This window comes from Sinohyriopsis cumingii, chromosome 14 (assembly GCF_028554795.1).
Source record: "Sinohyriopsis cumingii isolate HCF-2022 chromosome 14, ASM2855479v2, whole genome shotgun sequence".
Taxonomy (NCBI): domain Eukaryota; kingdom Metazoa; phylum Mollusca; class Bivalvia; order Unionida; family Unionidae; genus Sinohyriopsis; species Sinohyriopsis cumingii.
In genome coordinates this window covers 104705798-104732027 of record NC_142974.1, presented here as the reverse complement: position 1 = coordinate 104732027, position 26230 = coordinate 104705798, and the positions used below count along the sequence as shown (strand labels likewise).

The following is a 26230-nucleotide window of genomic DNA, read 5'->3' as shown; positions in this document are numbered from 1 at the left end:
TATGATTGATGGGTGTAATATGGGTTAAAGATAATACAGCTTGGCCTTACTCCAGATGTGCACCTTTCAAAAAGTGCTAGCTCTACTTGGTCATTTTCACTTCCTGAACTTCAGAGGCACATTGTATAAAAAAGAGCCAATAACTTTTTTTACATTTTATATATTTGGTAATTCATTCATTGCACTTTCAGAAGCTGGTATTGTCTAGTCTGGCAAAATTCATTTTCCCTATTATAATAGCTGCTATGGATAGTGTACTTTAAAAACTAATTCAGGCTGATTGTTTAGCACAAGGGAGCAGTCATTTTAGTTAGCAGTGTGCTTAAATCATATACAATTTCCAAAAGTACAATATCTAAAGAAATATCATCCACATTACATTAATGTAGCATAGAGGTATGCCAACATTCTCTCCACTGTGCATGTTTTAAATGCGAACAACTTCACCTTACATACGTCACTCTCTCAAAAGTACATAATAACTGGTGAGCGCCTGCTATATAATCTTATCCTTATTAATTGTATCTGGCTTGTGCTTGTGCTGCCTTGGACATAAATGATTAAAAATTGATAACAAATTGTAAATAATTACTGTTTAGAAGTACGTACATAATAATCTTAAAGTTCTACTAAGTTAGGTGGAATTTTTATCAGTGATGTCTGTTGATGTAGACATGTAAATGCATGCTTAATATATTGGAAGATAATTATCTGAAACCACTGTTGTTATATTTCTTTATTATTAATTACATTATGTATCCCCATTCCTCCTTCAGCCCAGTGAGATAGTAAAGAGTCACTCGAGTGTCTGAAAGATTGAGACGATAAATCATTATCTTTGGCACAAGCCAACATTCAAGTGTAAAGTTTCAAACTTTAAAATAATGCAGTCTGGGGTTCTGTGTTTTTTTATACATAATACACATCAGAGCCTGAAATTTTGGGGGTTCTCCACCCATATTCTAGTAAGGTTTATTTTTACATATGTTTTTCAATTTAATTTTCTTCTTTTTTTCTTCAGGCTATTGACAGGACATGCTTTTCTACATACTTTTAAGCAAACAAACTATTGAAAATGCATGAAAGGCTGCTATAAAATACAAGGAACATGTCCTACATCAAACTAACATTGTATACAAAGCACTCTGATTAAATGACAAAAAAGGAAACTTCATATGACAGACTTGTATAGTGTTTTTATTTCTAAAATCATGGATGTGCTTGCACATCTTTTCAGAGCAAAATTACATACAACACTTTGTGAGACATCCTGCAGTTATTCTGTTCAGCTGTATTTACATGTCAAACTTTCGAGGTATTCAAATTTATGTTACAAACAAGTACAATATTCAACATTGGAATAATTTTAAACTATCTTGTATTCCAGTATTTCTTGTATCTTTTACTGGTTTCTCTAAATTGAAGAAATATAACACAAAGAAATTTAACAACTAATAAAGAAAAATTTGTAATCATATATTTCCACACTCTGGCTGGTAGACAAAGCAAAATTTCAACTAATTAATGTTGTTTTGTCATTAGACAATTTACTACTCATGGTCGTCTCAGATTTCAGAGGGTTTACCATAATCATAAGCAATGAAACCTAAGATGATCAAACATATAGCAGCATAAAATTTACAAGCCCTGACCTTGGAATATGTATTACAAATGTAAAAGTTTCCCAATGCACAAAGTCTGAAATTTCCTCATCACATAAAGTCTTATGAAAGAGTTTTACTTTGTGGATGATTCCTATCTTCTAAAATAAATTCTTGAAAATATTTCTAAATCATATACTGTTAAATATTTGATCACATAAATATTTCTGCACCTGCATCACGTTCAACAGGCCTAGTTCAAATGTAAGTAAAATTTATCCATCCCAGTAGCAAGTACACAGTATACAATTTATTTATTTCCTCATTATACAATATATGGAATTCATTCACCAGAAAACAGGATTAAAAATTGTATTTGGTTAAAGGTCTCCCATATATAAATACATTAAGGAACATTTCTGTCCAATGGCTGGCTCAAGTTGAAATTATGTTCTGTTTCACATCTGTAATTTATATGTCCCATGAATAAGGAAGTTGTCCTATGGCAAGTACGAGTTAACTTTCACCCTTGTCTTTGCTTTCATCCTTTGATTTTCCACTGGATCCTGTAATAGAATACAGAAACATAAATACAAGCAAAGGTTTTGCAGAATGTGCTGTCAAGCCAATGCATGCCAATGACCAGGCAAGACTAGCCAGTCATAATGGCAATGATCAAGCAAGACTAGCCAGTTAATGTCAATAATCAGACAAGACTAGCCAGTCAATGCCAAAGATCAGACAAGACTAGTCAGTCTACATCAATGATCAGGCAAGACTAGCCAGTCAATGTCAGTGATCAGGCAAGACTAGCCAGTCAATGTCAAAGATCAGACAAGACTAGTCAGTCTACATCAATAATCAGACAAGACTAGCCAGTCAATGCCAAAGATCAGACAAGACTAGTCAGTCAACATCAATGATCAGGCAAGACTAGCCAGTCAATGTCAGTGATCAGGCAAGACTAGCCAGTCAATGTCAAAGATCAGACAAGACTTACCACACAAAAGAAAGAGAAAAAAATGTGTTCACTAATCGGTGACTGTGTATGACTTTGACAATGGATCCAAAAAGGTGGCATATGCCACACCTACTAGTAACAGCATGCAAGCATACATAGTTCAATCCAGTTGTCTCTACTGGAATTAAAATGTAGAAATATAAGCTGATGGAAACCTCGAATATTGGGCCTGAAATGAGTTGCATTACACACGATGATATATAAGTATACCATATTTCATTCATTTCAAAAACTGCTTTCAAGTTAACTGGCCAAAATGAAAATTACCAAAAGGTTTCAATACTGACTTGTGACTTTGGCCCTGAGGATAGGACCCCAAGTGTGAAACATGATACACCTTGTGATAATAACTAAGTATGAAGTGTGACACACCTTGTGATAATAACTAAGTATGATGTGTGACACACCTTGTGATAATAACTAAGTATGAAGTGTGACACACCTTGTGATAATAACTAAGTATGAAGTGTGACACACCTTGTGATAATAACTAAGTATGAAGTGTGACACACCTTGTGATGATATATAACCTTGTGAAGTATCATTTATCTCAAATAGCATCACACTTTAAATACAGACCAGTGACACTGATCTTCAGGATAGTAGTTTAAGAATAAAATGACACACCTTCTAGCATTATTATACAAGCATAAGAAGTATCATCCACTGATCTCAAATGTCTTTAAGGTTATGGAGAAATTCAAAAGTGGTATGAATGAATAGAGATAAAAACAAACATTATTTTTTATCATGCTTCTGACAAGGCAGGTGGTGGATTGGTGAATAAAACCTGCTGGTTATTTCTGCCTATATATGATGACTTACTCTCAACCTTTTGACTACACTTACCAGGTCCTGAACTTGACCAAAGATCTTTGGCTCCTGCTAATAGTTTGTCATAGCCTGATGTTGCTATGGCAACTGCTTCATTAGGGTAGCATACAGCAGCTGCAGACAGCATAAGTGTTGTACTCAGAATAGTCTTTCGTAAAATGCCACCTGTGTATGGATGAGCTACATATTAGTGACAAAGCATAACAAAATATAAGCCCACCATGCACCCTCAACCCATTTTCAAGTAACTGTCAACCAACTGTTGGAAGATCTAGTAACCCAGTCTGGGTTGCAAAGAAAAACTTGCCAACTTGCATTGCCTGGTGGAATGCTATCATATTATCATAAATGTATCAATTTGCCAACAAGACAAATCATAATCCGAAAAACAGCTTATGTCCATCAACAAAAAGTAAAATTCAAAATAGAAGCTTTAATGTTCGTCCATAAAATCATTACAAGTCTATGCTCTTAAAATAAGCAACAAAGAAGACTGAAAGACAACAAACTTTGTAAACTTTGACAAATAATTTATTTCCCAAGAATACAAAGTGAAAATGAAAAAAAAGAACTTAGAGTATTGCATGTGTGTGTTTCGGATTTTTAACGTAGCTTTAACAATTTTTCAGTCATATCGCTACGATGTCTGCCATGTGGCAGTTTATAGTGATGTCTAGCACTGGGGCATCATGCCGCAGACATGTAGCATGATGTCCCACCCAGTCACATTATCCTGACACCAGGCCGACCAGTCCTAACACTAACCTCTTAATGCTGAGTGCAAAGCAAGGTAGCTGTTAGTACCATTTTTGTAAGTCTTTGGTATGACTCGGCCAGGGATCGAACCCACGACCTCCTGCATCCTACAGTATTGCAAATTAAATCCCAAAATAACCCAAGAATTACAGTCACAAATCCTAGTAATTTAAAGTCCTGAATAAAACTCAGTAAAAGTATAGAAAATAATCTCAATACTAAGTCAATGATGCATAAGTGGTAGCTATTAAAGTGTTGATGTGTCAACAGTCTTTTGTTGACTCAAAGAAATACAATTCCAGGTTTGAATATACTATAAATTCCAGTGAATGTCTCTATCCAAGAATTTTATCAGAGCACTTTTGTATTTCCAGAGAAAATAATCACTTGAATTCAGTTATTTGAACAAACAAGATTCCAGCCCAAAACTACTGGTCACAACATATACAACTTGAAAGTGTAGATGTTATAGCACGAATGAACATGTCCTCACAATTACAAAATTATATAGTTCTCTACTTGACCTCAGGTCACAATGAGCATTTTTTTATATATAAAAAATCCCCATTACCTAATGGAAAATAACCTTCTAAAATGATCTGATGTTTACAAAATCAAAACCATATGTCACGGAATTGTATAAATCTTTTTATTTATTAAATACATGTACTCGGTTTTTGTTTTTTTTGTGTACAAAGATACCTGAGGGTGATTTATGTATATTGTACAATATTTCGAAATAGTGAGTTCGGTTCATCCTATGCTGCACATGTGAAGTGCTTTCAATGGGAAAAACTGAATGCTTCCAGTGCACAGACAATGCATGACAACTTCGTCTGTGTATAAATGCCTCACCGTAAGATTAAATCTTCATATTACGGAACGCCTTGTCAGTGAGCGTTCTACTTTAAGGACTTGAAAATCTTCAGCTGTTGAGGTATGTGAATTATTAATTTCTTGTGTATAAGTTATAACTATCATACTACCACGTTTATTTTTGAATGTTTGCTATGAAACTTCGGTTTACGTAGTATAATGCAAATATTTTCTATTCTTGTCTGTGACTTAGAAAGGAATTTATATTAGCAATATAAAGCTGCATTTTTACGAAACGTTTAATACCGTAGGATTCTTGTCAGGCACGGTTAGGTTTACTTCTGAGCCTGTTTGTTGTTTTGTAATTATTGTGCCGATAATGTAATCTGTATGACTTACCGTACATAACGTCATTACATTTTATCGTTTATGCCCATGTCATGCATAGTACACGGTGTTAGATGTATTTTCAGCTGACCCGAGTGACCAGAGTGATTGGAGTCGACATGGTACCAACTGCAGAGCTAACCATGTAAGTCGACCAAGACAACTGTGAAGCTGAAACATAGCAGCATAGAGCTGAATAAACAGTGTTGCTGGTCGAGTAGCAGGTGATCGGGCATTGCTGACCGAGATTGGTGGGCGCTGACTGGTTGATTGACCAACCTGGGATACTAACGGCTTCATTGGCCAGTGTGATGGGTAGCCGAGTCTGTTGGTGATGGAGTGTGTACCTCCATACTTGTAATCTTTTAGCCATGGGCTAATTTTTGGGGTTTTGAAAAACCCAGTGTGTTTTGGGGACTGTAAAGATAATTTGTATATCTGTCCCTTTTGCTCACACAATTTCACTACCTGAGTGAATACATTTTACTATACGAGTAAAATACTACATTTGTTTTACTATTTGAGTAAAACACATCAATCTTTTTGTTGTGAAATCACTGTGAATCATTCACCCCTTTTGCTTGTACTGTGTAAAGTCATTTATTTGTATTTTCATTATTAAGTCCGTGAGTTTTATGTTAACAGATCCAATATCTGGATCATATACATGCGCATATTAATCATAATTAATTACTCATTCAATTTGTTCGTTATTAAACATTGTACTTGTATCACCATCAAAAGTGTTCTATTGTTAATCCAAATCCCACCCGGTTATCTTGTTACACCAGAACCTGTAAAATTCAGGAAAGTCCAAAATACAGACCCAAATAAATGCATTTACTTCTATATTAATAAAGATCCTGATATTAAGCCCATACACATAAAAAAAATATAGCCATATATTAGTTTTTTACATGAATAGAATTTTAAAATGTCAATCACGTCAAGCAGAAATGAACTCAGTTTGGACAAGTCCAACATACAATGTTACATTGCAATAGCATGTAATGAAATATAAAAAAAATTACAACTAACACACAAACAATTAAATTAAATGTACATAACAGGATACCTTTATACCCTAATACAATTCCTCCTAGGCCAGAGACAGCTATGACCCCAATTCGTGGAAGCACACCTGGATCATTCTGCAGGTACTCTATTGCCCCTGGAAAAAAACAGAAACGCTCTCTGAAATAAATCTACCAATGATAAGAACTCATTGAAAATAAAAGATTACGGGCATGGAAAGCACAATGACCACACACATTCTCTGGCACTGTACCTCTGAAGTAGCACACAATATATAAAGGTCACCTCCCTTCAACTCTCTCACACGTAGCTAGTTAAGTAAAACTTTAATAACATCGTTCAATCGAAAAAACAATATCATTAAAAAATGGTTTTCTCAGTCCTTGCACGATACCTTCCAGTGCCTGAAATCTCAAACAATCACAACAACCATAAACCAAAACAAAACTTTATGACCCAAAGCATTTTAACATTTCAAAGCACTACTCTATTTATGTTTCCAAACTGTCATTTTCTATTTGTACTTTATTTAAAATGCCAAAATGGCTGGTACAGACAGGATGCAAATGTATTCTGTCTGATAGATAAGAGACAATACTTCAGGTTACATTGCTGCAAGACCTGACCAATACTTTTTGTGCTCTCAATACAGAAGAGTTACCAAAGAACTGTCGTGTTTTGTCAATGGTTTGATACAAGTCAATGCAACAGAGTAGCCATACAATTGTTATGTTTTGTTAATGGTTTGATACAATTCCAATACAGCAGAGTTGCCATACAATTGTCATGTTTTGTCAATGGTTTGATACAATTCCAATACAGCAGAGCTGCCATACAATTGTTTTGTCAATGGTTTGATACAATGTCAATGTAACAGAGTAGCCATACAATTATGTTTTGTCAATGGTTTGATACAATTCCGATACAGCAGAGTAGCCATACAATTGTTATGTTTTGTCAATGGTTTCATACAATGTCAGTGCAACAGAGTAGCCATAGAATTGTTATGTTTTGTTAATGGTTTGATACAATTCCAATACAACAGAGTACCCATACAATTGTCATGTTTTGTCAATGGTTTGATACAATGTCAATGTAACAGAGTAGCCATACAATTGTTATGTTTCTTCAATGGTTTTATACAATTCCAATACAGAAGAGTAGCCATACAATTGTTATGATTCTTCAATGGTTCTATACAATTCCAATACAGAAGAGGTGCCATAGAATTGTTGTGCTTTGTCAATGGTTCGATACAATGTCAATGCAACAGAGTAGACATACAATTGCTGTTTTGTCAATGGTTTGATACAATGTCAATGTAACAGAGTAGCCATACAATTGTTATGTTTCTTCAATGGTTTGATACAATTCCAATACAGCAGAGCAGCCATACAATTGTTATGTTTTGTCAATGGTTTGATACAATGTCAATGCAACAGAGCAGCCATACAACTGTCATGTTCTGTCAATGATTTGATACAATGCCAATGCAGCAGAGTAGCCACACAAATGTTATGTTTTTCAGTGGTTGATACGATGCCAGTGCAGCAAAGTAGCTACACAATCACAATTGTTCTTTTGTACATGATACACTGCCAATATAGCAGAGTAGCCACACAATTGCTAAGTTGAGTGAATGGTTGATACAATGCTAATGTAGCAGGATAGCCACACAATTATGTTTTGTCAATGGTTTGACACATTGCCAATATGGCAGAGCAACCACACAACTGTTGTGTTTTACCAGTGGCTTGATACAATGCCAAAGCAACAGAGTAACCACACAACTGCCATGTCAAGAGTTTGATACAACACTCTGGCAGACCAATCTAATGATGTGTTGTTTCTTTATGGATCATTCTATATGTTATAAAGAAATCTGGGAAATCAAGGATTTGAATGGTAATCTTACCTTTTGTGTGTGCCACTCCTATGTCCCACTTCTCAGAAATATAGTCTGTTGTGGTCTGAAAATTAGTTCCAGACAAACTTAATTACCTACTATCAAAGTGACAAAGGAAACCTTAAAATCAATATGTACTAATGTGTTTAAAAAAGTCAATTACATTGAAATTAATTCTATTAAAAAAGTATCCATGTACATTACAACAGTAAAAAGAGTCCCAAGAAGAAATTAATACTATACTGACTGAAAGGAATTTACAAAAATCCAAGAAAAATCCATTTCTACTTTTCAACTGCTGAGTGTTGAAACAATCTCTGTTCTTCTTGAGCACAAAAAAAAAATCGATTTTCAAAATGGACATCATGGTAGCTATATTAATTGTATGATCGGCATTATTTTCATCCGGGAAATTTTATACAAGTCATTTAGTAAAAAGCATGATGTCAATATGACCATCTATTCAGAACGAGCAACAATAAGACCTTCTAGAAGCCCATAATATCAAACCAAATCGGACGTAATATCAGCACTGTTTTCCATCAGAACCAACTATATTTCTAAGCTTCCTGATGAATAGCCCATCTCAAGATGACTTCCTTTTTAGAAGAAATAGATAGCAAGAGTTTAAAGATGGCTGCCATGTTGCTAAACTGCAAGTTAGATTTACACCATTTTCGTTTAGGACCAGCTAGATATTATAAAAACGTTTCAGTGAATACCCCATATCAATATTATTATCCAGCCAGAAGAAGTAATAACAAGTTTTTAAAAATGGCCATAACTGCTGTTAGAGGTCTGACCAGCACCAGTTTCATTCAGTACCAACCTGTCATCACTAGAAGTCTTATAGTGAAATCCCTATGCTGAGAATATATCTGTTCAAGTGGAGTGGCAATACCAAGATTTTCAAGATGGCTACTGTGGTGGCCATATTGGAGATCCAAGCAGCAACATTTTGTTTTGACCAAACTAAATCTTGGGATGAATGTGTTTGAAGTTTGATGGCAATCATCTGAGTTGTTTGATAGGAATAGCAATAATGAACTTATGTTAACTGATTGATTGACAGAGTAATATAATCAAGAATTTTGTTTACTTGACAGACTCTTGCCAACACACTAAACTGTAATGTCTGTGGTTGGGTTCTAAACATAACAATATTGGTTTCCCTTAGGAAAGTGATAATCTGGAAGCATGATATTGGACTGTATTACACTCCATTTATATAAAACTGAGATGAGTTTAATAAAATGACATACAGACAACTTCATTAGGAACTTTCAATATACCCCAAATCTAATCAATCAAATAAGCAAATTTGGAGTAAATTAATTCATGGCCAAGACATTCCCATACACATATATCTTTAACTATACACTACGAACGGCATTCAATAAAATCTGATTCGGTGTAAAAAATTATATCAATGTATGCATTACAGATTTAAAGATTTTCCACCCATATTGAACATCTGCTGAACCATCTATTTTTAAATGGGTATGCAATAAAAACAAAGAATGCAATTTGATACCTACTTTCATTGAATCTAGCTGTTTCCAGACAAGAACTCTAAATTCAGAAACTTTCTTTTTGTAGGTTGTTATTTCCTCCTCAATGTACTGGTATTGGTGTTTGTCTTCAGGATTCTCATATATAGGTAGCTGCAAAATATTTTTTTTTGTAAATATATAAAATCAATAAAAATAGTTAGCATAGGAAATTGCATATTTGAAAGAAAAACATGATTGAGTTGTCTACTTTCCCTGTCAGCCATCCAAATCATGTACTAGAAAACTGGATGAACAGACATTTCTTCAAAAAGACTAGACTGCCCAAAATACTGGTGGGTACTATCACGATCTGAAAACAAATTAAGTGCGAGACAATTGGATGGACAGATAACAAAAATGCCACATCTAGATTTCAATTCTGGTATGTGTACCACTGAAAAAAACTTAAAACAGTTCTGAAGTTGTGCGCTGAATAGATGGAGAGATGGAAGAAAACATTAACAAAATACAGTAAAACCTGTTATGAGAGACTGCCCATTCTGCCAACAAAAAAATGGTCTCTCAAGACAGGTGGTCTCTTGTAGCAGGCTTGTACAAAAAGTTTGGTTTCCAAAGTCCACTTTCAGAACAATTTAAAGAAAAATAACCACAATCACTGTACATATATTCAATCCTTTATTGATAGTTCTTGCTAAAATATTATATGCATTCCTCTAAAAACAAATTTATATAGCAACAAAGATATACTTCTATCATTAATATGAAATAACATTTAGATTTGAAGATCACATATATTAGCATATGAAATCATTTCTGATTTACTCCTTTTCCTTTTATAACAGCCTAAATTTGTTCTACTGATGTTTAAACTGGTTTTTTTGAGAATACTCTGCTTCTTTCAGTTAAAATAATTATTTTCTCCAGCCTCAAAATTTTTCTTTTTAGTTGGAGGTTCATCCACTGTTATTAAGGTTCTAGGTGTTAACACTATTATTGCTCAGTTGCAATATCGAACGTAAAGACGGTTTTGACTGGGCTTTGGGAAAATATGAAAAATTTAGATATGTGCATTGCATATCTAACAAATAATGAAATAAAAAGAAACAATTATCTCATCCAGAAACAAAACCATTTACTCAAAAACAAAAGTCAGTGTCTTCATTCAAAGAGGACATACAGGGATTAACTCTATAAACAAAGTGTGTAACCCAATCGCACTAACTCAAATAGATAACAACTTTGTGATTGGGATGTAATCACTTAACATCGGGGGCCGGAGGAGGGAGGGGACAACAAACATCGCAAACATTATCAAGCAAATCCCGCAAACAATTCTTTCTTGCTGGTTTAATAGACATCGACATTATTCATCCCCAGGCAATACGGATTAACTCTAAAGACAAACAATATACACGACCACAACGTCAATTTCAGCACTACCATGGCAATTCATGACATGTACATTAGCCTGGTTTATGGACTGTAGCATCTATCACCAGTAGCCACAACCCCTTTCTTTTTTCTTTTATGTTTGTATTTTATCAGAACAATCATTAATAATCAAGCGGTCATTGTAACAACTGATTACATATACGTCAGTGGTGTCTATGCTCTTGCCATACAATCGTTCATAGGGAAGCTGGACCCTACTCTTACATATAGCCAAGAAGCAGGCTAAGTGTGGGCAGTATTAGTCTGGTTCCCTGCTTTGTATACCTCCTGCATTGCTCTCCCCTATACGAATAGTGGAGAACAATTCAAGGAGCATATGAAGCAGGGAACCAGACTAGGGAACAATCTACATGTACTTTAGTCTGGTTTACACCAAAAACTATAATTCACAATAAGCATACCTACAAAATTTCAGATATTCGTATATACATGCCAACCCCTGACGAGGAAAAAGTGTAATCCAAGTGGACAAAAAGAGGAATCCAAGCAGAAAAAGAGGAGTCCACAAATAACATGCTAAAAATTCAATAAACAATGATTTATTTGCCCCTCTCATCTTTTAACATCATTTACTGCTTCAAGTTTTCATACGTAGCACTTTTAGCTTTCGAAAGCAACAGATTTTCATGTTGCATTTTAAAACACTTTGTACCAGCTGAGACCATAAATATTTTGCAAACCAGTAGAGCACAAAGTATTGAATCACTGAGCCTGGATCTGAATTCACTTTTATTTTTGTTAACAATACTGAACAATCTCTCACAGTCAGCATTAGAATGGTAAAGAACCAATATTCCTTTCATAACCTGATAAAGAAGAGGAAATTTATATCTTCCAGTGATTGTGTCTTTTAGCTGGGAAATAAGGTGCCACTGCACATTAAATCTATCTGCATTAAGTATACAGTAGTCCCGCTCTTGAACGGCCCCCCTGACCAGCAGCCACCTGCTCCTTACGACCGAAATTTGTTGGCACTGAGGAGTTTGTATTCAAAAGTACCCCTCACGAAAGGCCACCTGGCTAACGCGACCAGCAGCCAGCATATTAGTGCAATAATATAAAATTTACCCCTTACAAGCGGCCGCATTTTATTTTAATATGTATCCGGAACCAGTATTTTATCCATAACGTGTGTTAAGTTGTCCGACTTCTGTTTCCCGATGTCAGGTTTTCGTTTCTGTACCACTATGGTTAATGGTTAATATATCATTTACGCCTCACCAGAAGCCACATTTATTCCATAAAGCTGAGAAAGACTCAAATTTTAATCCATACAAAAGAGTAAGTACATGTCAACCTATCAGCCATGCTGCTGTGTTATTATGAGATGTCCGGCTGAATCACTCTGATAATTGTTAAGATTACAATTATTGAACAGTAGTAACAGTTGAGAAGTGGCAGTATCGATGTACATACACAAGTCAGCAGTAAAATGGTTTGAGAGCCTTTATGACTTCCCTTAGTAAAATATTGAGCTTGTTCACCTTTGATAATTAGTAATCAAGATCACAACTCCTAACGGCCACGAGGTCAAATCTGCATGATGTTAATTAATGGTACATATCGAAGCCATTTTGGCTTCTCTCACTTTGTTTAAAGAAATGTATAAAAACAATAGGGTACCAGACTGTGACTAACGAATCACATGACACGATTACTTCCTTTAAAAACACATGGCAATTTGTTCAAATGCAGAAAAATAGTTTTATCAGTCTTGTAGTTGGCAACATTGGAATAATTTACTGCTAAAAAAAAAAAAGTTCAACATGTCATCGAAGAAAAGAAAAATTCTCAATTTAGAAGAGAAAGTAAAAGTATTTCAACTGACCGAAAAGGGGGAGAGTTCGAGAATCCTGGCAGAAAAATTTGATGTCGGAAAGACTCAGATAAACAATTTTGTGAAAGATAAGGACACAATTCTGCGGAAATGGGAATGTGGAATGAACGGAGAAAGGAAGATTGTTAGAGCCAGGAGATGTTTGTATCCTGATTTGAATGACAAGGTTTTTCAATGGTTTTGCACTGCGCATGCTAAGAAAATTACGCTCACCGGTCAAATGATCCAAGAAAAGGCAACAATTTTATCAGTTGAAATGGGATATGACGACTTTACTGCAAGTAACGGTTGGTTGCATAGATTTCAAGTCCGACACAATATTAAGTGTTCTGTCCTTAGTAGAGAATCGGCTGATGTTAATATTGAAGTTGTCGAAGATTGGAACAAAAGACTGAACGATATATGCAGGGGATATGACAGCAAGGATATTTTTAATTGTGACAAGACTGGTTTGTTTTTTAGACTTTTACCAACAAAGTCGCTTGTACAAAAAGGGGATTTATGTAAAGGTGGGGAAAAAAGCAAAGGAGAGATTTATAGTTTTGCTCTGCGCCAGTTGTTCTGGTGAGAAACTGAAGCCACTGGTGATTGGAAAAGCGCAAAATCCAAGGTGCTTTAAGGGATATAGCCGAACACATTTGAGAGTTACATATAAGGCAAACAGAAAAGCATGGACGACAGGACAGATATTTGAGTCCTGGATCAAAAAACTTAATCAGCAGATGAAAGTGCAGAACAGGAAGATCCTGCTTTTTCTCGACAACTGTGTTGCACACCCAAAACTGGATTTGTCTAATGTCAAGGTTTCATACTTTCCTCCAAATACAACTTCAAAACTTCTGCCCCTGGATGCAGGGATAATCCAGACGGTCAAATTGAATTACAGGAAAAAGCTGTTGAGACATGTTTTGTTCCTGATGGATAATATAACAGCTGCATCAGAGATAGCACAAAAGGTGAATCTGCTGGAGGCAATCCAATGGCTGACATCAGCATGGGATGTCCTGACAGCTGAGACGATTCAAAAGTGCTTTCGGAAATGTGGGTTTTTCCAAGAGGTATTGGGTGTACCAGAGGCAGAGGAGGAACAATGGGATGAAGAGGACTATCTTCCCCTTACACCACCTGGAACAACCCTTAAGAATTATGTTCAGTGTGATGATGCATTAGCTACAGAGAACACAGTTAGTGATGACTGGGAGTCATTAATGACAGAAGGTACCAGAAATTCTAGTGAAACATGCCAGAATGAGGAAAGTGACTGTGACAGTGACACGTGTGACAATCCAAACCCAGACAAACAGTGCATTACACTGCATACTGCATGGTTACATTCCACAGAATTGATGGATTATGGCCTTGCAACAAACAATGTTGAACTTGTGGACATAATTATGAAAACACAAGACATTCTTAAATAAGATAAAAGAAAAGCTGTAGAAAGCATGGGACAAATGACACTGGATAAATTTTTCAAGCCTAAGAATTTTTAGGAACATATGTACATGTACTGAAGTGTCTACTGGAGACAGATGATGTGATCTGTAACATTATTATAAAGGTAATTTTAAATCTGTATCAATGATTATTCATAACATTCTTTTGAAAATGATATAACTGTTTCACATTGATTTCACAACATGCATGTGATTTTTAAATGAAAATATTAAATGTTTTAGAATTAAATTAGTTGTGACTTTCTTCATATGTATCAACTATTCACATTTGTCATCCCCCTCTAGAAAGGCCACCCTCATTAAAAGGCCACTTTCTTGCTGCACTAGGGGTGGCCTTATAAGAGGGGGACTACTGTATTGTCAGGTAGAATCCCAACTTTATACTGCAGGAATTCTCCTTCCAGATGAGCCAAGGTAGGCAAAGATGGTAATAGAAAGAGATATCTCTTGACAAAGAATCTAACACGTTTGAAGCTTTTTGACTGTCTCTCATTTACATCAGCAACTGAAGCATTTAAAAGCACTTCATCTCCATAAGGAAATTTCTGGAGCATGTAATCACAGGCTGTAGCATAATAATCTCTAACATCATCATCAAACCCCTTCACAACTAGAGTAGAATTGTGTTCTATGAATTATCTTGCTTTTGCACCAATAGCAAGATCTTCATTATCCTTCTAGAACTCAGTAAATAACACCTCTGCATTTATAACATTCATGAACGCAATTTAGTTCTGCTGCAGATAAGAAGTTACCTTAGTATTGGAGTTCGTAAGATGAGCTAATTCGATGTTTCTTTGTTTCCAAGTGTTTCTTCACATAAAATTTACCACCATGCCCACCATAAAAATAAGCATGATGCTGCCCTAGAATACAGGGACTCGTATCGTTGCTTAAAACTGACCTGTCATGCATGAACTATATAGTACATGTATGACAGGTCAATTTTAAGCAACGATGCGAGCCCCTGTGTCCCAGAATGGAATGACATATTATGCCATTCATGTATTCATCTTTGAAGGATTCGTTGTTTTGGGGGTTTTTTTTGTCTTTTTCTGATCCACCTGTGAAATTCTTTGAAAAAATATATGTGCTCAAACACAAACTTCAACTAGAATACATCTGATGACTTTTAGCGCCAAATAGTAAAATTATTTCCACACAGCCTGCAATAGACGTCACATGATGCTGCCCTCGTGTCCTCATCTCAGGAGGATTGTTATTTTATGTTTTGTTTATTATTGGCCTTTTTCTAATCCATCTGTGAAATTATTTGAAAGGAGATATTTTTGCTCTCATACAAGCATCGACTAAAATAAATTATACTTTTTAGCGCCAAATACCTATAGACTGGTTCTGTACTAAATATAAATTAGAAGAAAAAAAATCTGCGAGTAAAGATTAAAAATTAGAAAACCAGTCTGTTCTCACCTCACTAAGCCATACAGCTGCTATAAATAGAATACAAGGTCAAAAGTTTGAAAGTAGAACCAGCATGTTTCTAGGTAATAGGATAGTTGCTATAAATAGAACATAATACTGTTAGGAAAGTGCATGGACAAGCGTACTCTTATAGTGTAGTTACATAGAAGCCGTCTTTTCTAAAATATGGTCTGTGGGAGTAACGGGATGTTAATAAAAATGAGAAAACAAACAATTGATTTTTTTTGGAAGGTGTATATACCGAAAAAGCATAATCCATACACATTTACGCGTAAGGTGTAATTTAGTGAATAAAAGTGTAATAATTATGCCAAAAGCATAATGGTTGGCATGTATGTTGGTAGCAAGCCTTTTTTTTAAAAATGGTATGAGCAGTTGTTCTTACAGGGATTAAATAAAGGTTGGAATTTATCCTCGCTTTTGCAATGTGATCATTTATAGCAGTGTCAAAATACATATTTTGCCAAGACATCACAGTCGTTGGTCGCATTCAGCTGGTGGTCGCTCACGACAGAGCATTTATATAATAAAATTGATCTGTGCATTATGATCATGGTCGGAAATGACAGGTGGTCACTCATAGCTGAGGTTACTCATAACAGTTTTTACTGTATAGAAATTAAAGAATTCCAAAAAAACACAAAACCCAATTTGCTTAATATGATATGCCTGAACTTAACTGGCATTACATAACCACGACAGTGCTGTTTAACCCTATACATATTACATATATGTGTGTGTGATTTGGATTTTTATCATAGCTTTAAAAAAAATTCAATCATATCGCTATTATGTCCACAGTGTGGCAGTTTATAGTGATGTCTTGCATTGAGGCATCATGTCGCATGTCTCACCCAGTCACATTATCCTGACACCAGGCCAACCAGTCTGAACACTAATCTGTCAATACTAAGTGCCTAGCGAGGCAGCTGTCAGTAACAGCTTTTGTAAGTCTTTGATATGACTTGGCGGGGGTTCAAACCTGTGACGTCATGCACCTGAAGCGAAAGCTCTAACCACTAGGCCACCAGAGCAGTTCGAAATGGATAGAAATCAAACAAATTTATTAACTGACAGAAAAGTGGGATGGATAGAAATCAGACAAACTGATTCATGGACAGAATAGTGTAATGGATGGAAATCCGACATATGGATCCATTAACAGAAAAGTGGAATGGACGAAAATTAGGCAAATGGATTCATTGACAGAAGAGTGGAATGAATTGAGAACAGATATATAGATTCATTGACAGAAAAGTGGAATGGATAGAAATCAGGCAAATGGATTTGTAAACATAAAAGTGGGGGCCCCCGAGTGGCCGAGTGGTCTAAAGCACTCTCCATTATGGTTCACTGCCATTTCACCTCTGTCTGCGTGGGTTCGAGTCTCGGATTAAGCCAAAGTGGGTATGTGAGAAAGCTTGCCAGTAGCTTCTCGTGGGTTGGTGGTTCTTTCCGGGGTTTTCTCGGGTTCTTCCTCCACCATTAATACTGGTGGTCACGTATAGCCTATCATGTGCTGAAAAATGCCGTTAAACCCTACAACAACAACAACATAAACATAAAAGTGCAATGGCTGGAAAACAGACAAATGGATTCACTTATAGATAAACAGTACCAGATATCTTTTAGCATTTGCTCACCTTATTAACTGGCATCAATTTTTTTGGTTTGGTGGTTGAGCTGTCATCTCCCTCGGCTGCATACACCTTGTAAGTGAAAACTGGAATTCCTGCTGCAAGCAAACCTTTTAAAGGTCGCAACCTCAGTACCTAAAAAAATATCGAAAAGAAATTTGACAGTCTGAAATGGAAGCATGAATAAAACATTATGTCAAAACAAAGCCTGAAAGACACAATGTGTCTCATATGCTATTACATAGCTTTTGAGAGTATTCCTCATTACTGACAATTTAAAATCAGCATCTGTAAAAGAGTGTGGCTGTTAATTAGAATTTTTAAATACTGAGTATGTGTGTGTGATTTGAATTTTTAATGTAGCTTTAAAAAAAATCAGTCATATAGCTACAATTTCTGCAGTATGGCAGTTAATGGTGATGTCTAGCACTGAGGCATCATGCCGCAAACATGTAGCATGATGTCATAGCCAGCCACATTATTCTGACACCAGGTCGACCAGTCCTAACACTAACATCTTTATGCTGAGCACCAAACGAGGCAGCTGTTAGTACCATTATTGCTAGTCTTTGGTATGACCCTGCCAGGCTTCAAACCCGCAACCTCCTGCATCTGAGGTGGATGCTTTAACCACTAGGCCACCAGAGTGGTATTAAATACTGAGAAAAAAAATGAGCTAAAATTCATAATTACAATGTTACTTATGTCTGTCATACATTTGCTGACTATAAGTAAGAAACGTTTTCACCTCTCCATACTATAGGTTAATCTATTTCAATGACTACAGAGAATATGCTGCTTTGATCGACCTATCTCGATCCGAGTCTACCTGAATATATAAAACTCAACTAGATTGTTATTTGTTAAAAAATTATCAAAATTCACAATAAATGCCCAACTTTGGTCCTTACTTACAGTAAACTTAATCTTGTACAGAATATATACACAATTCTGATTCACTTCAGTGTGTCACTGAAGATATAGCTTTTCAACACAGGCTCTTAACTTTGAATATCTGATCTTTAAGCTCAGCCACCCATGTACAGTGGATCTGTGGTGGCTCAATGGTTAGTGTGCCAGACTTAAGATCAAACAGGTACAGGTTTCAATCCTACCAATGGGCCAGCTTGGGTCTGTTACCATGGTATGTCCTTCAGTAAAGAGCTTTACTAAATAAACTACCATACATACTGGTACACAATAAAATAAGTTCCAGAAGTTTTCACCTAGATCATATGTCCCAAGACTTAAGAAACAAAATAAATTTCTTTTGAATCTGTGCCCCCAGGAAATGGGTTGGGTTTATGAGATGCTGCTGCAGTGGATTATAAGAGTTTTATCTCAAGTACAGTTTTATATTTTTTATAAATATATGTTGGAGTGCATTTTCCAACATGTAATTTTTTAATGATGTAAATGGTGTTCCACAACTTATAACTTGAAAAAAAGGTCCCAGAACATAGTGTAAAAAAAAAATTACTTTAAAAATTAATTTATTGTGTCCCAACAATTACTGTGTCCCAACATATACAGTAAATGTGGTACATGTGTTGCTGTGCTATAAAGCACCAAACCAGACCAAACCCATGAGAAGCAAAACTAGCTATAATGGCAGCCAAACTTCATATTCAGAACTTGTGTTTTCTGTATAATTCTGGTTTTACCTCCACAGTGCTTTCTCTATGTAACAAAACTTCTTATGGTGTATCCATACAGCAAAGCACTTTACGAAATAAACTACCATATATATTAGGACAAAGTTATTTGCTTGTTTTAAAATAATGTTTATTGTTGTTGTAGGGTTTAACGCCATTTTTCAGCACACGATAGGCTATACATGGCGGCCAGTATTAATGGTGAAGGAAGAACCCAGGAAAACCCCGGAAAGAACCACCGACCCACGAGAAGCTACTTAGCATAAACAGGTTTGATTATGGTCTGAATGGGACCAAAATAAGTGGCCATTCTGCAGAAAACCAGGTTAAAGAAGAAACTGGGTTACAGAGTAGGCCTAGTAACTGAGGGGACTGGTAGAATATAGGACAGGTTACAAAGGGGGCTAGGTAACACAAGGTCAGGTTACTGGGAAAGCCAGACTATAAAGGTAGTTGATTACAAACATGGTGTGGTTACAGAGAAGGCCAGGATACTTAAGGACAAATTTTTAAGAGAAGCCTTGTGACAGTAGAGGCAAAGTTATAGAGTAGGCCAGGTTAGATAAGAAGCTGGGCTGCAGTGGGAGACAACCTAGTTACAGAAGGGCCAAATCACAGAGGAACAAGAAGAATGATTGCAGAGGAGGCCTGATTGCTGAGATGGCCAAGTAACGGCAGAAAATGGGTTTAAGACGGTGTCTGGTTAAAGAACAGGTGGTTTGGTTACAAAGGGGTCAATTTATGTTAGCTTCAATGTATGCAACTTTTTTTCTCTCTATTCTCAATATATAGTTATAGATTAGCTATATAAAATGTACAAGATCTTTTACTGTCGAGAACACGCAATCAACAATGTTACCTTTGATTATTAACAACTGTAAAACTTGTCTATTAAGCAATGAGATGCTTTTATTGATTACCTACTTATTGAACACATTTTACCAACTGCACTTTGCAAAACTGTACAGGGGCCCCAAGCGGCTGAGTGGTCTAAAGCGCTCACTGTTACGGATCACTGCCATCTCACCTCTGTCTGCGTGAGTTCGAGTCTCAGGCTCAGCTAACGTTGGTACGCGAGAAAGCCTGCCAGTAGCTTCTCGTGGGTCGGTGGTTCTTCCCAGGGTTTTCCAGGGTTCTTGCTCCACCAATTATACTGGCCACCATGTATAGCCTATCTTGTGCTGAAAAATGGCATTAAACCCTACTACTACAACAAAAAAAAAAAGCAAAACTGTACAATGGCAGACAAGTTTACCATATTTGGTGGTAATGTCTCTGCTATTACATGCAGTTTTTGGTATTTGGCTGTAATACCTGCTATTAAATGCAATTTATGGTATTTGGTGGTAATATCTGTGCTTGTACATGCACTTTTCAGTATTTGGTGGTGATGTCTCTACTATTACATGCAGTTTCGTTATTTGGTGGTAATGTGTCTGCTAGTACATGCAGTTTTAGTTGCGATGAGGCATGCAATATATGTAATAACTGTTATAAGTATTTTTTGTTTAATATAAATCAGGTTGGTACATGCATCAATCAAGTCGACAATTGTGTATTCCTCCACCCACCTTGAATAGCTAAGTGGACAAACATACAATATTTTCTTCAGTTAAACGACTTGATTGGATACTGCACAATACAGTACACAGCACAAAGTGGACACCAATCATAGTTATAGCTGTGTTTCACAATACAATGGTCAAAAGTTCACAAAAATGGATATGAATATACAGTAATTCATTTGGTACACCTTTCCTGGCCATAATACCGGTACTCCACTATCTTCAAAAGATCACCTTTCACATGATTGTGATTCAACTCTTTTGTTGTTATCCATTGACAAAGACATATTTTTTTCAGAATTTTCAAAATATGGTTTAAATTTAGCCTAATATGGTTATGCATTTTGAAGCAATTAGCAAGCAGGTGTTGCTTAGTAAATTTAAGTCAATAATTAAGATGTGACTGTCTATTACTCAGCATTTACCTATTATATATGGGATTGATGTGCTGGTCCTAACCATTTCAACTATACACCTCCACTGCTCACATGGTTGCTATTATTACGTTAATGCTTTCTTTAAAGCTGTACCTTAGGTATGGATGACAATAAGAGACAGATGCATGTAAAAATTATGATAACAAAAAAATAATCCCCAAACAAGTTTCCATGGATCACCTATATTTTTATATGTTGACATTCTAGTCACACTCCCATAAGATTTAATTGATAGATAAATATAAATATATTAACAATTAATATGTATTTGTGCAATAGTTGGCAACTATTTTAGGTAACAGTGTTCTTTTTAGGGTACATGACTGGCAGACCCCTGCCAGATTCAGACTGTTCGCCTTAAATACAACTACAATACAAGGCATGTAAACTATATTTACCAATATATCAAGTCATTTCCTAATTGAATGGGGTCATTTTCATTCCCAGTCTCACTTCTTAAAGTATAGATAATACTCTTCACCTACTAATAAACATGTGCCATTCCAAACAATTTTACTGTCAGTTTCCACTGCACATGTAACCTAACATTTAAAAAGACAAACTGCTAAAATCGGTATAAAAATTATGGATAATGTCTCCTATAGCAGTTTTTTTCAAAATGTATATTTGTTGTGATGTATAGTGAAAATCAATGATATATTTACCAGTACTGAATAGGATTATTAACACTTTAAGATGGTAGAGTGGATTAGAAGATATTATGTTCATTAACAAACAACTGATACATAGGTAAACAGGGTTTCCATAGATATTAATCACAGGTAAATGAAGGTAAAAACAGTCTGAATCAGTACAAAAGGAAAGTGGGAGAAGTACTGCCAGTCCTCAAGAAAAAGAGTTTAGGCTACCACTGAGTATCTGAGTAAATAATATTAACTATATATTAAAAACCTCAGTCTTAGTTGTGATGAGGCATGCTGCAAATTTTATTCTAGCTACCATTTAAAACTTTTCATAATATTTATCAATAAATCTGAATATAAATTCCTATGTATGTATGTATGAAGATTTACAAATAAGTATGGTCATAAGCATGATCTGCAGAATGTGACGGTTTACAATAGATGGTAAAATACCCCTGCATGCTTTGGATATTCAGATAGTCCTACAATGTAAGACCTATCACATGTTATTTATGTTTTGGTGCTACATTAACCTGCCCAAATAATGGCCTTGTGTAGCTTGTCCTGGTGTTGACTGACATCAGAATGAGCATCCAAATTTTAAAATTTTCTCATACACTTGGCAAAATGTTACCTCTCGTTCTCCTGTCAGTCGAATTGGGAACAAGCTACACAGTGCCATTATTATGGCAGTAAGACGTAGCACCAACATAAAAATATGTATCACTACGTTGTAGGACTAGATATTTAGAATGTTTACTAGACCTACATGTAAGACATAGCACATTTTGATTTTGTTGAGGTGCTATGTCTTACTGTGGTCTAAGGTTGACATTGCCCGGGGTGGGAGTGGGAGACAAGCGCCCCAATCCTCCAAAATGCCCCATACGGCCTGCGTCTCTTACTGCCTCTGCCTCTACATTCAGCCATCACAGCTTACGGGAGAGGGAGCGAAAGAATGTCGACTGGTATGAGGCAAACTGGGAGGAGATGGAGCCCGTGATTGAGGCAAAGAGGAAAGCCCTCCTGGCATACAAGGCTGCACCTAGCCCCAGAACACTACAAGCCCTAAGGACTGCAAGGAATAACGCCCAGAAGACCGCCCGCCGCTGTGCCAACACCTACTGGCTGAACCTTTGCAACAGTATACAGACAACTGCTGACACCGGGGATACAAGAGGAATGTATGAGGGTATCAAAAAGGCGACAGGCGCCCCCAGCTACAAGACCGCCCCCCTCAAGTCCAAGACGGGCGAAGTCATCACAGACCAGGGGAAACAACTGCAGCAATGGGTTCAGCACTATCTCGAGCTATATGCAACCCAAAACAATGTCACTGGAACTGCCCTGGATGCCATTCCAGACCTGCCTGTCATGGAGGAGCTAGACACACAGCCCACCCTGGAAGAGCGCGGAACAGCCATCGATTGCCTTGCCTGTGGGAAGGCTCCTGGAAGCGACAGCATTCCGCCTGAAGTCCTCAAGAGCGGAAAACCAGCACTGCTCCAGCCCCTACACACATTCCTCTGCCTTTGCTGGGAACAGGGATACATCCCACAGGATATGCGTGACGCCAACATCGTCACTTTGTACAAAAACAAAGGAGACCGTAGCGACTGCAACAACTATCGGGGCATCTCCCTCCTCAGCATCGTCGGAAAGGCCTTTGCCTGTGTTGCCTTGGCGCGCTTGCAGATCCTAGCCTCCCGCGTCTACCCAGAATCCCAGTGTGGATTTCAAGCCAGCAGGTCAACTGTAGACATGATCTTCTCACTACGTCAGCTGCAGGAGAAGTGTCGCGAGCAGCGGATGCCCCTCTACATTGCCTTCATAGACCTGACGAAGGCGTTTGACATGGTTAGTCGGAGTGGACTCTTCAGACTCCTGCAGAAGATCGGCTGCCCCCCACGTCTGCTTGCTGTCATTATGTCATTCCACGAGAACATGCACAGCACAGTGTGCTTCAATGGCGCAACATCTGAAGCATTCCCAGTCATTAGCGGAGTCAAACAAGGCTGTGTCCTTGCACCGACGCTCTTTGCCATCTTCTTCTCCATGCTTCTCCAGTACGCATTCAAGGACTGCAGCGAGGGAGTGTACATCCATACCAGGGCTGACGGCAAGCTGTTCAACATCGCCCGTCTCCGTGCTTAGACTAAAGTCACAGAGGTACTCATCCGTGAATTGCTCTTTGCCGACGATGCAGCCTTGACATCACACACGGAAGGTGGACTCCAGCAGCTGGTATGCTGCCTCTCCCATGCATGTAAGGAATTTGGACTGACCATCAGTTTGAAGAAAACGAATGTCATGGCACAGGACACAGACTCCCCTCCCTCTGTCTCCATCGATGGGTACAATTTGGAAGTTGTCGAGAACTTCACATACCTCGCGTCTAACATCTCCAGCTCACTCTCCATTGATTCTGAGGTGGGCGGCAGGATTGCCAAGGCAGCAGCAGTGATGGCCAGACTTAACCAGAGGGTCTGGAACAACCCCAACCTCACAGAGAAGACCAAACTGCGTGTCTACCAAGTGTGCGTGCTCAGCTCACTTCTCTACAGCAGCGAAACATGGGCCACCTATGCAGGACACGAGAGGAAACTCAACAGCTTCCACCTGAGATGTCTGCGGCGCATTCTGCACATCCAGTGGCAGGACAAAGTACCCAACACAGAGGTTCTAGAACGCGCCAACATGAACAGCATGTACTCCATACTCAGCGAGAGGCGCCTTCGCTGGCTCGGCCATGTCAAGAGAATGGACCCAGGTCGCATTCCCAAGGACCTGTTATATGGGGAGTTAGCAGAAGGTGCACGACCAACTGGACGACCACATCTGCGCTACAAAGATGTTTGCAAGAAGGATATGAAGACAGCAAACATCAATGTCAACGACTGGGAGAGCTGTGCAAACAACCGTTCCAGCTGGCGTCTAGCTGTCAGGCAGGGAGTTCAAAACGCAGAGGAAAAGACAAGAATAAAGCAAGCTGAAAAGAGAGCTAAAAAGAAGGATAAGCAAAAGCGTACTTTGGAGCTATGCCATCGTCTCTCGTAGACGGACGGATGCCAAGAAAAAAAGATGTCTTACTATCCAAATAACGGCCTTGTATAAGCGTGTTCTGATGTCGTTGACATCGGAATGAGTAATGAAAATTTCAGGAACATCTCACACATTTGGCAGCCTATATCAACATTTTTCCACTAATTTATGTGTAATTAATATACTTACTGTGCTGTCTTTATCCTGGTGGAATGAAAATATGACACTAGCAAATTGATGCATTTTCACGTTCCGTTGACATACATTTGAATTTGTTGCAATGCGACGGTAGTCGAAGTATGCCGAAGTAAGTTCAAGTAGGTTGATATTTGGGATATGTTTCTTGAACGAAACGAACCATTGCTTACAGTTCTAATAGGCATAATATATTTTTATTCGTTTCGTTAAAAAATAATGTTTCAACTTTATCCGATTTCAGCATTCTCGGCTTTCATCGCTTTCCAGCCAACTGAAAAGTAGGCCAAAGAAACTTGAAAACGGGTCCATTTCGTTTGTGAGAATTTGAATTTATTAGAGAAAAGGCATCATAGTAAGTAAAGTCTGACTAAAACATTATAACTTTACTTTGTAGAAAAGCATCATTATTTTAGTTGTCAGTTGTGTGAAATATTCCTGAAAATTTTACTTTCGTAACGATGTTAGTCGACATCAAAACACACTACACTGCGCCTTTAGTTAGGCTGTAAGACCCTGACGCCCACAACATAAATATCAGCGTCGGGTCTTACAGGTAGGACTAGAATGTTTACATGTTAGGACAGACTAGCTAACAAAAGGTTATGCCAAAACTTCATTTCATTAAAATACATATGATCTTTCCTCTGAGTATACGCGAGATACAGTGACAAAACGGCATTCATTTTCAACTTTAAATAGACCATATAATTTGTACATTGCACCATATTTGTACAGTGTTACAAGATGGACTTTCTCGATTTTATTTATTTCGTCATGCCTGATACCTTTATGCAAGAGTTGTGCAATTTAAGCCACACACACACCCAAACCAATAAAAAAAATATTATAAACTGTTTAAATCTCTCTAGTAATTTTGTTGCTATTTCAAATTTATGGCCAGTAAAGGTGTGAATGAAACAGCTCCGGTGGCCGGTAAGTTCACCTTGGCAGCCATGCTTGGGCAATGCATAAAGGGAAACCACTCTTACTGAC

At 37.2% G+C, this 26230-nt stretch overlaps 1 protein-coding gene across 2 annotated transcripts; it reads right to left on the bottom strand.

Annotated features, from left to right (window-relative positions):
• Window positions 1–1176: 1176 nt before the first annotated feature.
• Window positions 1177–26230, bottom strand: LOC149784541 (MICOS complex subunit MIC26-like). 2 transcript variants are annotated; one of them, XM_089932628.1, is made up of 7 exons: window positions 26181–26230; window positions 17703–17831; window positions 9895–10020; window positions 8366–8420; window positions 6491–6586; window positions 3472–3621; window positions 1177–2167 (listed from the first exon to the last, which is right to left on the bottom strand). In XM_089932628.1, the coding sequence occupies exons 1-7, from the start codon at window positions 26205–26207 to the stop codon at window positions 2118–2120; spliced, it is 633 nt and encodes a 210-aa protein (XP_089788754.1). In that variant the 5' UTR covers window positions 26208–26230; the 3' UTR covers window positions 1177–2117. The 2 variants fall into 2 exon arrangements, with proteins under 2 accessions (XP_089788754.1, XP_089788753.1); XM_089932627.1 differs by lacking the exon at window positions 26181–26230 and adding an exon at window positions 25229–25297.

Coding starts and splice junctions, on each gene's coding strand:
- LOC149784541 (XM_089932627.1), bottom strand. CDS start 25,282: ATGCATCAATTTGCTAGTGTCATATTTTCATTCCACCAGGATAAAGAC. Junction 8,421..9,894: donor AACAGCTAGATTCAATGAAA/GTAGGTATCAAA, acceptor ACTAATTTTCAG/ACCACAACAGACTATATTTC. Junction 6,587..8,365: donor AGGAGTGGCACACACAAAAG/GTAAGATTACCA, acceptor GTTTTTTTCCAG/GGGCAATAGAGTACCTGCAG.